Source organism: Thermoascus crustaceus, assembly GCF_041956765.1.
Source record: "Thermoascus crustaceus strain CBS 181.67 unplaced genomic scaffold VTN00scaffold_4, whole genome shotgun sequence".
In the NCBI taxonomy this organism is placed as follows: Eukaryota; Fungi; Ascomycota; class Eurotiomycetes; order Eurotiales; family Thermoascaceae; genus Thermoascus; species Thermoascus crustaceus.
Window position 1 is genome coordinate 465083 of NW_027192530.1, and position 14348 is coordinate 479430.

General features: G+C 49.7%; 4 protein-coding genes across 4 annotated transcripts; 2 read left to right on the top strand and 2 right to left on the bottom strand.

Annotated features, from left to right (window-relative positions):
• Positions 1 to 2558: 2558 nt before the first annotated feature.
• Positions 2559 to 3710, top strand: VTN00DRAFT_6757 (uncharacterized protein; the record flags this gene model as incomplete). Its single annotated transcript, XM_069433428.1, has 1 exon — positions 2559 to 3710. One exon carries the CDS (start codon positions 2559 to 2561, stop codon positions 3708 to 3710), a length of 1152 nt encoding a protein of 383 aa, XP_069286811.1.
• Positions 3711 to 7886: 4176 nt separating this feature from the next.
• On the top strand, positions 7887 to 8675 carry VTN00DRAFT_6758 (uncharacterized protein; the record flags this gene model as incomplete). The annotated part of the gene is made up of 1 exon (XM_069433429.1): positions 7887 to 8675. The coding sequence occupies one exon, from the start codon at positions 7887 to 7889 to the stop codon at positions 8673 to 8675; it is 789 nt and encodes a 262-aa protein (XP_069286812.1).
• A 577-nt stretch (positions 8676 to 9252) lies between these two features.
• VTN00DRAFT_6759 (uncharacterized protein) lies at positions 9253 to 13685 on the bottom strand (the record flags this gene model as incomplete). The annotated part of the gene is made up of 10 exons (XM_069433430.1): positions 9253 to 9573; positions 10293 to 10402; positions 10458 to 10648; positions 10746 to 10887; positions 11147 to 11235; positions 11298 to 11372; positions 11449 to 11769; positions 12839 to 13118; positions 13268 to 13418; positions 13575 to 13685. 10 exons carry the CDS (start codon positions 13683 to 13685, stop codon positions 9253 to 9255), a joined length of 1791 nt encoding a protein of 596 aa, XP_069286813.1.
• A 71-nt stretch (positions 13686 to 13756) lies between these two features.
• On the bottom strand, positions 13757 to 14043 carry VTN00DRAFT_6760 (uncharacterized protein; the record flags this gene model as incomplete). Its single annotated transcript, XM_069433432.1, has 2 exons — positions 13757 to 13921; positions 13981 to 14043. The coding sequence occupies 2 exons, from the start codon at positions 14041 to 14043 to the stop codon at positions 13757 to 13759; spliced, it is 228 nt and encodes a 75-aa protein (XP_069286814.1).
• Positions 14044 to 14348: the final 305 nt, after the last annotated feature.

Here is a 14348-nt window from a genome sequence, read left to right on the forward strand (position 1 = left end):
TAATAATAATTTGCGCTCTGCTTTGTGGCCCGTGCTCCTCATCTGGAGGAGCTGGTCAAGGGGGGTCTTGATGTTGCTGGGTGGCTGCTGTAGGCTGAGTCTGAAGTTTGCTAACTTCTAGTTCTAGGGAGCTGATTATTTGTAGAAGGATTTGTTCCCGGGCTTGTTGTTCTGCTGTCCATTGTGCCTTGAGGTTGTCCATGGCCTCTGCGACCTGAGCCCAAAGGGTCTCTAAGTCATCCTGGCATGCTTGCTTGATATTACCTCCTAGGGTACGTAGGTGCTTTCTGATATCTCCTTGAGAATTTTGGTGTATGGCTTTGCTCCATAAGGGTTTCTGGGTGGCTTGTTGTAGCCTAGATGTTCCGTTGCTTTTGCTTGCTTGACTTTGTAGGCGACTGCTCCTTAGGCTCTTAGGGCCTTTAGCAGGCCCTTCCTGAGTTCCTAGGTGATCTTCCTGATCGTTTCCACTCATAATAAGCCCCAGAGGTCCGGAGAGATTCCATTGACTTGGGGTTGGGGTATCCGGGACCCCTAGGATTTCTGTGAGCTGGCTGGCCGCATGTGTGCTTGCCGGGGTAGACGCGTGAGTACCACCACCACCATGGAGATCGGGGGGTTCCATGGTGGCTTTTAGGGGCCCTGAGCCCTCTTTGAGTCGAATGACGCGTTAAAAAGACGTGTTTCTTGTAGGTATTGATTTTGATGTTTTCCAAGAAGATGGTAGTTGGGGACCTCTGACAATTTGTCTACGACACAACCACGTACTATATGCTACGTTCTCTGGTGGATCAGGACAATGCCCTTATATATCTTCCTCCTCTCGCTAGCTGGAACCTGCCGCCTATCACCCATAGTCTTGTCTGGCAGAATCCTCCGCCAATCCTCCTTTGTCCCTTTGTCCTTCTTTGTCACGGGGCGATCCCTGACAAGTTGGAACTTACAAGATAGCTGTATTGTTATTGCCTTGTGCACAAGGCTTCTGGTTTGGAAGTTGACCAGCCGGCTCCCGCAGAACTCACACGTGGGGAACTCAATTGATCTACACATGTAGGACAACTCAACAAGCTGCAGTGGCTGCAGGACTGTTGGACATACTATAAGAAGTTGTCCTAGTAAATAGCTATACATTCTATATACTAGGTAGTCTAATTTAATGGCGTTGGTTGTTGAAAAGCTTCAAAAACATGGTAGGGAGAGGGAAAATTTGTGGTTCGGTTGTATTCGCGGCTTGGTTGTGGATTATGTTAAACTTTTGTTTCACTGGACGGAAGAAATCCAGCAACCAGGTTCAGTTGCATGCAAACTGACGTATGAACACTGGTTCAACCAGTCTATGTGACAATGCATGCATAGATCTGCACTATGCGCGGCATGATGCATGAGGCTCATGCGATCGAAGCTCAGCCAGCCACAAACCGGCCGAACACGTTCGGGAAATAAATCGGGAAATAAGATCATGAAGCGGACAAGTTCTGAGAATAAGTGTCTCCACAGACTACAAAGCTGGGTGCCCCCAACGCACAAAGCCGTACGCAGTAATCCAATTTCCTAGAGATGGTATAGTTAGTACAAGTACTACTGTGTGAAGAGGCTGGTTTCTATGTCATTTGCTGGTCGCAAGTTCTGAGTTATCAACAGCCTGGAAGCGTCTCAGCACAGACAGCTGCAGACTGAGCTTCCAAGTCCATAGTGTATGTTGTTGGGGGGGATGCTTGTGATCTTGAGATCTTTTTCGAAAACCGAGGTCTAGAGCAGGGAGGGGCCAATGTTGCAGGACTGTGGGTGATTGATCCTATTGATCATTGGTCAGCATCCTATTATGTAGGTGCTGAAAAGCCAAAAATCGGCTCCAACTGAGCGGGCCGGCTCTATCAAGGTTCATAGGGCACGGCTCTAGCCGAGACCATTAACATTAGACTGGCACCAAAGTCTGATGGTTCCGATAAGGTCCTGGGATCAAACCCCAGTCTGGTCAGCTAGCCACCCTCATCTTTCGTCATATCCACACGCTACGTATATAGATCCTTTGTAATCGATGAGATATTTTTCAAGATTTGTCTCGTGGCAAATGGCATGCTATGATCACAGTATACTCACACAGCTCCACTTGACGTACCAACCGAAGCTGCAAGATAGCGTAGAGCACATATCCTCTACGTGGATATTCCAGTTTGAAGACATCCAGTAAAGAGCACGCCTCGCCGGACGATCTACCAGACACTCTGTGAGCACTAGGAGGATATTCCAGTCAAGATGGGAACATGAAGCACCAAGCAGACACCAGTTCAATTGGGCGACAATTCTGCCAGCTGGTGGATTTTCACATGCCGATGGTTTTCTTTTTAAATTGTGACTAATGGGAGATATCACGCAGCCGCACTGTACAGCGATTGTGCTTGCGCCTCCTGCCTTCAGCTGCAATGGGTCCGGCCCACCTAGACAGCATTTATATATGCGTGTGAATTTCCCCAAGTAGGCCCGGCAGGTAGTCTTCATTTCTCAGTTTTTCGACGGCACTCACATTTTATATATCAATTCTGCACAATTCCACGGCAATGTCGATAAAATGGATGCTGAAAAAAGATCCAAGCCTGGCCTCTCGTCTAGAGGGCCTCAAGTATGTCAGACGTCACGAAGATGAAACTAGAGACGTAACGATCGAAAACTGCATCGGATTCAGCCAGGTTCCCTTGGGTTTGGCGGGACCACTGAAAGTCGAGGGACCAGAGAACACCAACGATGTGTTCTACGCGCCGCTGGCGACGTATGAACCAACTCTGGTAGCGAGCTGTTCACGGGGGTGCAAAGCCTTCAACCTCAGCGGCGGCATCCAGTTCGAGGTACTGGAGGATGCCATGTGCCGCGCGCCTGTCTTCCACTTCGCAGACACAGGCAAGGCCGTGGCGTTCGCCCGACGTGTGCCCGAGCTCCAGGCACAGTTCGCCAAAGACGCCGAGTCTACCAGTCGGCATGCCCGCCTGCTAAAGCTCACGCCTCACATCATCGGGCCCAGAGTGCACGTCCGCTTCGACTATTCCTGCGCCGATGCCACGGGGCAGAATATGACCACGATTGCGACCCAGAAAGCCTGCGACGAATTCATGAATTCCCACCTCGCGAAGGAGTTGCAGGTCCAGGGGTTTCTGGTGGAGGGCCAAATGGCAGCCGACAAGAAATCGTCGTGGGGGAATGTGATTCAGTCCCCGGGCCGCGGTGTGCGGGTCATCGCCTGGGGAAAGATAACGGACGAGGCCTGCCGGGAAGTGTTGAAATGCAGCACGGAGGAGTTGCACCACAGTTTGGCCATCGTAAAGGATGCAGAAACCCGGAACGGCCAATTCGGAAGCAACATCAACGTTGTAAACGTCGTTACCGCCATGTTAATTGCCTGTGGGCAGGATCCGGCCTGCGTGGCAGAAGCGTTGTGGAGTCATGTAACTGCGGAGTATGACAGGGAGACGAAGGACTTGAACTGGACGATATTTATCCCCTCGCTTCCTGTCGGTGTTGTGGGCGCCGGGACCTTTTACGGGACGCAGAAAGAATGCCTGGAGCTGCTGCAGTGCAGAGGACCTGGGATGAAGAGACGCCTCGCAGGGCTGATAGCAGCGTTTGCGCTCGCATTGGATGTGAGCACTCTTAGTGCCGTCACTAGCCACGGTTTCACATCGGCCCATGAGAGGTTGAGGCGAGGATCGCGTCTTTAGCCGTTCAGTACGACGTTAACCGAGTTGGATATATTTTCATGAAACAGTTAGCTCCCACATTAGGGCAGTGAATCCATTGATTGTCTGATAGATTTCTGACTCGTTATCTTCGTCTCCGTTAGACCCGCTAGACAGATCCTGTAACGCAGCCTAGAAAGGCCTACCCTTATAGGGGGTGCCAGGCCCTAAACAGCCTGTCGGCTGTTATGGTCTAGTGCTATTAGGCCTGGCAGTGCTAGTTCTCACAGATCCAATGCGATCAGACATCGCGGAAGCCGAAGATCCTCTCTGCTGGAGCTTTATCTGCCATGAATGCCATTTTCTCTGGCTAGAACAAAGCATCATGGAATGAGATTCCTTTGATGAATGATGATGAAGAGTAGGTAGGCACGTAGCCCAGTGGTGGAGGAGTCGTATCCCGGCGGGCAGGATTACAACGTGGGTACCCCCAGCATCTCCATATATTATACTAAAGCCATATAGCATCTTCAATAACCCCGAGTTCTCCGACATCCGTATCTTCATTGGAGACACCGAACTCCCTGCGCATAGCCTGGTGCTTTGTATTCAGGGTGAATACTTCAAGAAGGGCATTAAGAACAAAGAGGGGAAGGAAAAAGAGTTTTGATTAGTAATACTACAGGAAGTGGACACGCCCACTGGAGAGTTTTCCAATATATACTGGGGACTATTCTGATGAAGCCTCTCATGATCTGGACATGGAAGGCAACTATCTCTTGTGATAATCATGTGAGGTGAAGATCTGACTCTCTTCACTTAGATGATATTGAACTTCTCAAGCATCCACGTGCGTATGCTCTGGCTGACGAGTTCCTGTCAGCCGAATATTACCGCTATAACCTGGTGGTATGCCAAGAAGCCTATCAGCCTAGTCAGCACACGCCGATCCGGGTATCTCGAAGACCCTTGCAATACCCTTTTATATTACATCAATATATCACATCGATATATCATATCTTTCGGAATCGCTTGATATATCCATATTCGGAAGGTCTTAACCCCTAATCCCATGAGATAAATAGTCAGTTAGTTAGGTAGATTGGAATAATCAGAGCTTTCATCATCATACCTTCGGATTACTAGGTTCGCGCAGTCTGACAGTTCCTTATCGGTGAATTGAAAGATCTTGCTTTTCAAAAGCTCAAGAGAATGCTTGATGAATTGTGGATCAGTGATACATTTGTTGACCGTATGCAGGAGATATATAGTACTACTCATCAGAACGACGAGAAAATGAGGGGGGCCGTGGTCAAGGTCGCGAGAGGGAATTTGAAAAGTCTGTGGGGCAAGGGCAGGTTTCAAGAACTTGTCCGAGAGAATGGCGACTTTGCAGTGGACTTTCTTGGGAATATTTCACAACGGTATTATTACTATAATGGATACTGCGCAATTCCCGACTTGATCACATCCACCTCTTGTTCTTCCTCCGTTTCTTCTTTCTCTCCTCTCCCAAACACGCTTCGCTGCAGAAGTGGTAGGTCTCTTCCCTTCCCTGGCCATCCCTGGCATTCTCTCGAGTCTCTTGTTGATACACAGGTTCTGTGACTATCGGCTACATGAGAATTGGATCCTCTCGACGTCGCTATCTCAATGCGGCACCATTGTGAGTGAGTGATCCTTTCCTTGTATCATCCTGTTGCGTGCGCTGCCCGCGTGGCTTACCCTCCATCTCTCACCCTCTGTTTTCTTCCTCTCCTCTTGCTTGAACTGATGGCTCCCCTCCTTTCCTTGGCCGTCCTCTGCGCTTCCACCGAGTCTGGTTACTGATCAGTAGTGATTTGTCACTCCAGACCTGTCTTCTCGCCTTCTCTTTGCACCTTACAGCGCCCTCTTGGCAAGTAAAAGTGATGGAATACCACCAAATCCTGGGGATCCAAGTAATTCAGGCCGACTGATTGGAGCAGAAACATATGAGCCACCTTTTAAAAGTAGTGGCTTTGAAGTTCCTCTTTGTTTCATAGTTAGACTCCGATTTTCCTGCAGAACTGGAGCCTGTTGATTGTAACGGCGGACCTAAGACTTCTTAGGCGGAGGCTCGTTGGGTTTATCTTGAGGACAGAAAGCAAGAGAAAGAGATGAATGAATAGGCCGTTACTAGCAATGTTACCTATCAGGATTGCTATGAGTTGACCACGGGGTCCTAATCCCCATGGTTAAGGAGCGTCTTATATACATGCTGAGTTCTGCCCGGAAATACCTGTCACGGAGTGGCTCCTAGGGAGCATTCTAGGAGCCAAACCGCTGCGCTACCGGCAAAAGACTAGGATACGAAGCCAACGGCTTCGTATTGCTCTCGCTTATATAGCTTCTTGCCACGCCGTCACAATACCTATCCGGTGGATCATGACTGTAGATGGATCAAAGGTCAGGTTGGATCAAGAGTCCAGATGGATCATTTTGATCCATTGTCACGTGATAGGATCCCCCCCTCGTCTGTCCTGCTCATGGTCTCTAGGCTGTGCCGTAACAGCTTGTTGTTGGTACCAGGGCTGATATTGCTTATGCTGTCTCTGTTGTATCAAGATACTGCTTGAATCCTGGTCCTCAGCATCTCACTGCAGTGAACCACATCCTGAAGTATCTAGCTGGATCTGCTAATCTGTCTCTCTTTTACCAATCATCTTCAGCTAATCCACAACTGCATGGCTTTGTTGATGCAGACTGGTCTGGTCCACATGCGCATGAAGCTAAATTGACTACTGCATACGTCTTCTTTTGTCAGACTGTGCGAACCTAGTAATCCGAGGGTATGATGAGGAAAGCTCTGATTATTCGAATCTAGCTAACTAACTGACTATTTATTCTCATGGAATGAGGGGTTAAGACCTTCCAAATATGATATATCAAGCGATTCCGAAAGATATGATGTATCGATGTGATATACCGAATATTGTAAGGATCTTTGAGATAACTACCCGGATCGGCGTGTGCTGACTAGGCTGATAGGCTTCTTGGCATACCACTAGGTTATAGTGGTAATATTCGGCTGACATCTTGCTTGCCAGCAGACCTATTTCATGGTCTTCAAAGAAGCAGGTGACAGTGGCTCTGTCTTCTACTGAATCTGAATACATTGCACAGTCACAGTCTCTTTAAGAACTGATCTGGTTGCAGCTTCTACTACAAGAACTACATCAAGATACTCTTCTCATCAAGCCCACGTCCATCTTTGCGGACAATCAGGGAGCTATTGCTTTAGGCAAAAACCCTGAATTCCATGCTTGGACTAAACATGTCAACATACAATACCATTTCCAACGCCAGCACATTGCCAAAGCCATTGTGAAATTTGATTACATTCCCACAGCTAGTCAGACCGCTGATGGTCTAACTAAACCCCTGCAAGAGTTTGCTTTCCGTAATTTTATTGCCAAATTGAATCTCCAATTGGCACCATAATTTTCATCTTCATTTTCACTTTTATTGACTTCTCTTGCCTATCTCGGACGTTAAAAGGCCTCTTACCACCGGGCAGCAGTGCCAGGGGGGTGTGGAAGATATGCCCTCCTACCCAATTAGGCCTAGTCTCTCGCGTGTCTATGTTATCCCACATTCGTGCAAACAGTTAGAATCCTCTTTTAACTAGCTAGCAAGCTCATAATAATATCAACATCTCATAGAGTTCCGCCTCCTTCTCCCATAGAAGCTATAGAAGCAGCAGTCCCTGGGATAAGAGCCCTGTCATTTGCAGATGACATAGGCTTGATAGCCTCAGGGACTTCAGTGGAACAGATCTGCAGGCAGCTGCAGCAGGCTGGGGAGACTGCTATAGCATGAAGACAGGCTAATGCAGTTCAATTTGATGAAAAGAAGACAGAGGCAGTGCTCTTTACCCGCAAGCGAGGCCAGGAACTAAGGAACCAGGTCCAGAGAGCATGGGTCCAGGTTGGGGGACATCAGGCCCTGTTTAACCAAAAAACCACCCGTTGGTTAGGCATATGGTTGGACACAGGACTTACCCTGAAGAAGCATTACCTGACCTGCCTCCAGAAGGCCCGGTCAGCAGAAGGGCGGTTGCGAGCCCTATGCCACAGGCAGGGACTACCACCAGGGCTGGTCCGGAGGATCCAGGTGGCTGCAGTACAAGCAGTGGCCCTATATGGGGCAGAACTATGGTGGCAAGGCCAAAAAGACCGGTTAGCAGGTGTTCAGCAAATGATCAACCGGCAAGCTCGGGCTATCACAGGCATGTTCCGCACAACCCCTATAGGACCTCTGGTACGAGAGGCAGGCCTAGAGCCTGCAGAGACCCTGCTGAAAGCCCGGCAGCTAGGCTATACTATACGGCTGCTGGGCCTCCCCAACAGCCACCCAGCCAGGCAGGTCCTCCCAGTGACCTTCCGAGAGGGGGACTGTCACGCCCAGCCCGGGGAACAACCGATAGGGGACCGGGTGTGGGCAGAGGTCAGTGGAAGAGGGCCATGGTCCCTAGGGCAGCACCTAGCCTGTCAAATAGCTGGAACCCTGAAGATTGATCCCTCTAGAGGTTTTGAGGAGACAGTAGAAGCTTTCCCTAGCACCTTTCCAGGCATAATCAAGGTCTTACCTGCTGTGGAAGCCTACCAAGCAGCAAGGGCAGCACGCCCTGGGCTTACCCTCTGGTCAGATGGCTCCCGACTAGAGGATGGGCGTACAGGAGCGGGGATTGCATGGCAGAACTCCCAGGGAATGTGGCAAACCCGGGAGATCCCCCTGGGCGCAGGGAAAGAGATATTTGATGCGGAGCTGGTTGGGGTCTGCCAGGCCCTGCATCTAGCCCAGAAAATCAGGGGCCAAGGCCCAGTCACAGTGCTACTGGACTCTAGGGCAGCCATAGATAGACTCCAGCACCAGGGGACAGGCCCTGGGCAGGCTCTAGCCATGCAAGCACATGAAGCAGCCCAGAACTTCAGGCACAAGGGCGGCAAACCACCATTCAATGGGTCCCTGGGCATGAAGGCATAGAGGGCAATGAGCAGGCAGATCAAACAGCCAAGCGGGCAGCAGCCAGGTCTCCACAAGGGGGTTCAGGGGAGCTCTCACTGGCTTACACCCGCAGGAGCCGTACAGAAGCCATGAAGACCCGGAGGCAGAACTGGTTGGCCCGGGCCCTAGCTTGTAGGTCCCGGGAGGCCCAAAGGACCTACCAACCTTACTGGGGGTGGAAACAGGACCCAGTAGCAGCAGCAGCACCTAAGAAGATAGTTAGCTGCTACTATCAGCTCAAGACAGGGCATGCTGCTATAGGGACCTATCTAAAACGGATGCAAGCCTGGGAGTCAGAGGCCTGCAGGGGCTGCCAGACCCCAAAGGAGTCTATTCATCACCTACTGTTTGAATGTAGGCAATGGCGGAGACAGCGGGGAACCCTCTATCAAGCCCTGAACAGGGCGGGTGTGGCAATGGGAAAAATCCCATCCCATAAAGTCTTGGCGTCCTGTGGGATGGTATGATACCCCCCTAGGGATCCCGAATTCCCATCCCACAGTCAGCCTAGGGCCGGCTTGAAAGGAGCAACATCATTGAAAATGAGATCACTATTCTAAGTGAAGACTGAGGTTTGCAAGCGGTGGACTTCCTCCGCTTGCCTCCGCAAGTGATTCTTATGCTGGAGCACCAGGTTACAGAAGGTGCATTTGCGATCTTTAATATGCAACTTTCTGAAGTGCCTCTTGACCCTATTATGATCAGAGTACCATTTGGAGCATTGGAAGCACGCCAGAGGCTTCTGCACTGTCTGGATGTGTTCCTTGGTGCCATGAAACTTCTCCTCCCACACTGACTTGCTCAGTCGCTCCTCCTGTCTGCTCTTGCAGAGTGGTGGTGGGATATCAATGTCATCTTCATCTGGTGGTGCAGACCGCTTCAGTCACCCTCGGAGCGGGCCGCCTTCCAGGAAGTCACAATACTGTCTGATAGCCTTGACAGCCTCATTGCGGCAGTTCCATTTGTCTTCTAACAAGTCAGATGTGGGCTATGTGAAAAGTTTCTCCACAAGATTGATTTGCTCTGGTGGTATCTCAAACTCTCTCCACAACACCTCCCGCGCATGCTTGTCATTAACCACTGATCCTGTCAGCTGTCTCTGAATATCAATCACCACTTGTTTCCAACTGAAATCCTGCCGTATCTCTCTCCGGCGTCGCTGCTGGAGATGTTGTTGTATGTTGGTGATGTTCTACTTTGCTCTTGCAACAGGATCAGCAACTCCAGGTTGCTAGTTTGGTCACACTGATGCTGTAATTGATTTTGGAATTGTTTTGCTGCTTGAAACTCAGGGTCCTGCTCCACTGATGCCTGCTCTTCATTGTTCAGTCGCGGGCGCTGCTTATCAATCCATTGGCTTATCTGGGTTACTGCTTGCGCAAACTCCTTATCCAGTTTGAGACCACACATGATCTTCTGCATACTGGGGTGCCTTCAAGGACAATAATGTTTGATAAAGGTGGTGCTCCTTGTGTGTGCCATGATCACATTCTGCTGCGCATCACTCACAAATCCTAGACACCATGATATGTGAGGACTCCTCATGGCAAGTGGAAAGAGAGAATAGTTACAATGACAGAGAAAATGTCCACTCACCACTTTTGTTGAGCAACTTGCCCCCTCTGTAACAGAACTGATGGAGTAGAACAGGTTGAGAAATCTATAGATCTCACTGAGAGTCCCAAGCTGTGTGTGAAGGGTGGAGCCTACCATGGGTGTCTTCCACAGGATGCGTGGCTTGCCATCAGACATAATAATCACCCATCTTGTGTTTCAGGGGAAGCAGCATCTCCTGCCGGCCATCCTCAATGATCAGCCTCCAAAGCTCCTGCATTGAGTTCAGATTGGGTGCCTCAAACACATTGGCATAGAATAGCATGCCAAAGAGCAATATATGTGGGCTGAAGACCAGTGACACACCATAGACAATCTCCAGCAATGAAAACACATTTCTGGCTCATCAATTAGTGTCAACAGAAGAGACTCTTCATGGGAGAGGGACCACCTTGGCCAGTTTATGACAGTAGAGGTTGTCCCTGGTTCACTTACAGCTTTGACATCCCAAGAACACTCTTCACAAATTCCAGCCGGATCTCAATCATGGGTACTGGGGGTCCCCCATGTGGATCCTGCTGGAGAGTCACCTGTAGATGCTTGTACTGAAGATCTAGCATTGCCTGCTTCCGGCTAACTGTGAACAATCCTATTGTATTATATAGGCATAGGAGAATTCATTGGAAGCTGAGATCAGATTGCTTTTTCCATGTTTGGAGTATGGTCTTGTTGAATGGAACCATGTCCTCAATATAGACAGGAATGTTCTCACGCACCTGTTTGTTGAGGTAGTGCTTATTGGCCAGGTATCACATACCCTGTCAGTAGATGTCAGATAATGTTACAGACAACATTCCAGATAAGTTGGTAAAAGCGCACTATGCAAACGGCCTCACCCTTCCTGGTGATCCAGGTGTAGTAGACTTGAAAATACTTCCAATCCGCTTCCAGTGCACTAAATCTCTTATAGCCCTTCAGTTGGCGGCTGTTAAATTGTACTGTAGCTTGAGACACCAATTCAGGAACCAGTGCATGTTGTTTGGAGACACCTGCTGTAGAGCCTTTTCTGCATCCTCCCACTTCAGATTGGCTAATGGCTTGATTGCTTTGGTCCGGCAGTATCTGGCAGATCAGTCAGTCTGATAGTTCATCACATTGCCTTTTAACAGCCTGAAACCTCAGTGGTGCGGAGACTGACAGAGCCCAGCAATCCTGAAGTTGGATATTCAGTTTCTTGGTATTTTTAGACTTGCCATAATCCTCCGGCACCTTCAATAGATCCTCATCTGTATCATCAGCTGGGGCTTCGTAACAGGTCCTATGCACAAGCTCCATGGCAGACACTTTGAAGACTTTGCTGGGTTTCAATGCAGAAGGCTGCTTGGAGTCCGCTTGACAGCATGGCGAACAGCCATTCTTGCCGGTCTTTTGAGGCGCAGGAGGGTAATCTGGTTCAGTCAAGCCCATCTCAGAGCTGGGCTTGAACAGTTCGTCGTCGGCATCCGCGAGAGGAGACACACTGGAGGTGTCACTCTCAGCAATGAGTCAGCCGACATCACATCATCTCCGACCGCTCATGGTCAAAGTCTCACACTGGACGCAGGGCGAGAAAGCCGCGGAAGGTGAGGTGGTTGACTGTGACAGGTTATCAGAAAGCAGCGGCAAGCAAGCACTGAAGAATCCAGCGCTGAAGATGTTGTGGTTATCAATGGAGCGTGACAGAGGTTGAGCGGAGGGTGGATGGGGGAAAGCAGGTTTATAGCCATGGCGGCTGGGCGCTGGCCAGAGCCCAGCTAGAGGAGGCCATTTTCCGGCACCCTCATGAAATGCCAGGTAGGAGGAGCAACGGTGAAGCAGACAGTGAGCCTCAACAGCAAGGTAGGATAGAAGCGCACAGAGAAGGCGCCAGGTCTCAAAGGCAGGGAAGGGAGTGGTAGCCTGAGACAGAAGCAGTGCGTGGACAGAATGTGCGGGAGCATGGCAGAAGAAAGTTGCTAAACAGCTGCCGTTTACAGCATCATCTGTAGCCAAAAAGGGCTACAAATCTGCAAATCACAATTCTTATAGAGTAGAAAATAGCTTGGAGGGGGAGGGTTTATAGATTGAATAACGTCGAGGTTACAGCAAGCGATAACTATCATTATTCATTATGTTTTCAGTGACTACCATAATTGTGAAGAAAGTTCCAAAATGAACACCCAAGGAATAGGTCTCGACCATGAGGTGGAAAAAAAAATCAATAACAGTATTAAGTCACCAAACATCTGTTTACATGATATTATACGGACTGAATTCATGTTGCAAACGCTTGTACTATGTGCAAGATAAGAGAATGCCGAGCTATTGTGCTCGAGAATAATAGAGAGTTCAGAAGATTGCGGAGGGCAAGAGACCTTCGCTGCGACCCATGCTGAAAACCACCATCCCCTACGCCGATACAAAAAGAACAAGCACCAGACACCACTCCTAGAAGCACCAGAACCAAAACAAGAGCATTTTTCAAAAACCCCAGTCAACAAAGATACCCAGATAGTTAATGATCTTTGCCCCCATCAGGCCTCATATCCCACCACCGCGGCCTTATTTACACGTTGTCATCATCATAGAAGAAATTGATATCCCGTGGCCGCCGTCTGTTGTAGTTGACAAAGTCGGCATCGCCTGGTGGGCGTTCATTCCGTGAGTTCGCGGTCAGCATGCTCTGGATACTCATGCAGACGCTCTCGACGGTCTGAACTGGCGACCACCCCGCGGAACTCAGCAGATCTAAGCAGATGATGCCATTGCTGTAGATGTGGGGATGGATAGGGATCGGGCGGGGAGTTTCGGACGTTCGTGGCAGCTCGATAAACTGCACTTCTGGAGGCTCTGCACATGGATACGTGGTTAGCAGCTGCAAAAATAATTGCCGGGATTATCGTGTCACAACAGGGTCTAGTTACTACGAGTTCTACAATCCCACAATCAAACAATGCAACAAATCAACACTCTGGACAAGGTAGCCGCAGCAGACTCACCTATCGGATATTTAGACGAGAATGTAAACTTGAGCCGATACGTCTCGTCCTTGTAAAGGGGATTGTCGTCCAGAACCTTAATGTCCATCTGCCACTCCTCCAGGTTATCCGACTTGACAATCGAGATCCCCGGTGGCAGGTGTCCCTGCATCTATAAACAAACGAGTTAGCTCCGCCCATTGCGCTTATCGACCATTCTTGAAAATGCCATTGATCTTGTATTCCCCGCAGATTATCGTGCTCGGTGCCAGGACGGAAACGACAAAAAGGGTAAGGAGGGAGGTCGACATCGAGGGAGTGTAAGTACCTTAAGGAGCTCCTGTTTATTTTCGGGAGTCAGCGGAGTGGCCACTTCAGCCTTGCGGGGAGGGGCCAGCTGGCTGCGACTCACCTTGCTCAGACGCTTGCTCGCAAACATCTTGATGAGGAAAAAAAGAGATTTTCTACAAGAAACTTATTGCTGGATGGTAGGAATTGTTTGGAGCTCGGCTACAAGGACTGTGTGAACGGAGACGGCGGATGGGCTGGAGTGACAGCTGCTGCGGGCAGCGCCAGGTCTATGACGTCTAGGCGGGGGATATCTGGTGGACGTTTCAGCGTGAGACCAGCGTAAGACAAAGGAGTGGTGAGAGAAGGAAACGGTGAGGTGAAGGACTACAGTATAAGGATAGATATTTGTAGAGCACAAGGGAGAGGACCAAGGTGACTCTGACCCTTGTCAGAGCCCAGGACGACTCATATGAGCCGGAGAGCGTGATGGTGAAGGCTGCAGTCATGTCTGCCTCTAGCGCCGGGCGTGACTTCTTAGCGGGCGGATCTCGGCGCCTAGACGCGCACCCGGAGGGGTGCGCCACCACAGCCTGTACTACACTCCACCTCGTGAGCCAGTCGCTGGGCACGTCAAGTTGTACTTCTACATCATGTGTACTTTACCGCGTGGTTTAGACTCGTTTGTTGAATTAGGCCACAGAGTAACTCTACAGCGACAGTTTCACTCGCAACTGGGCGGATCACAAAGGCTCTTGAATACAATTGAGCAGTATAAACAGACTCCACGGAACATATCGACAAGACGACCATG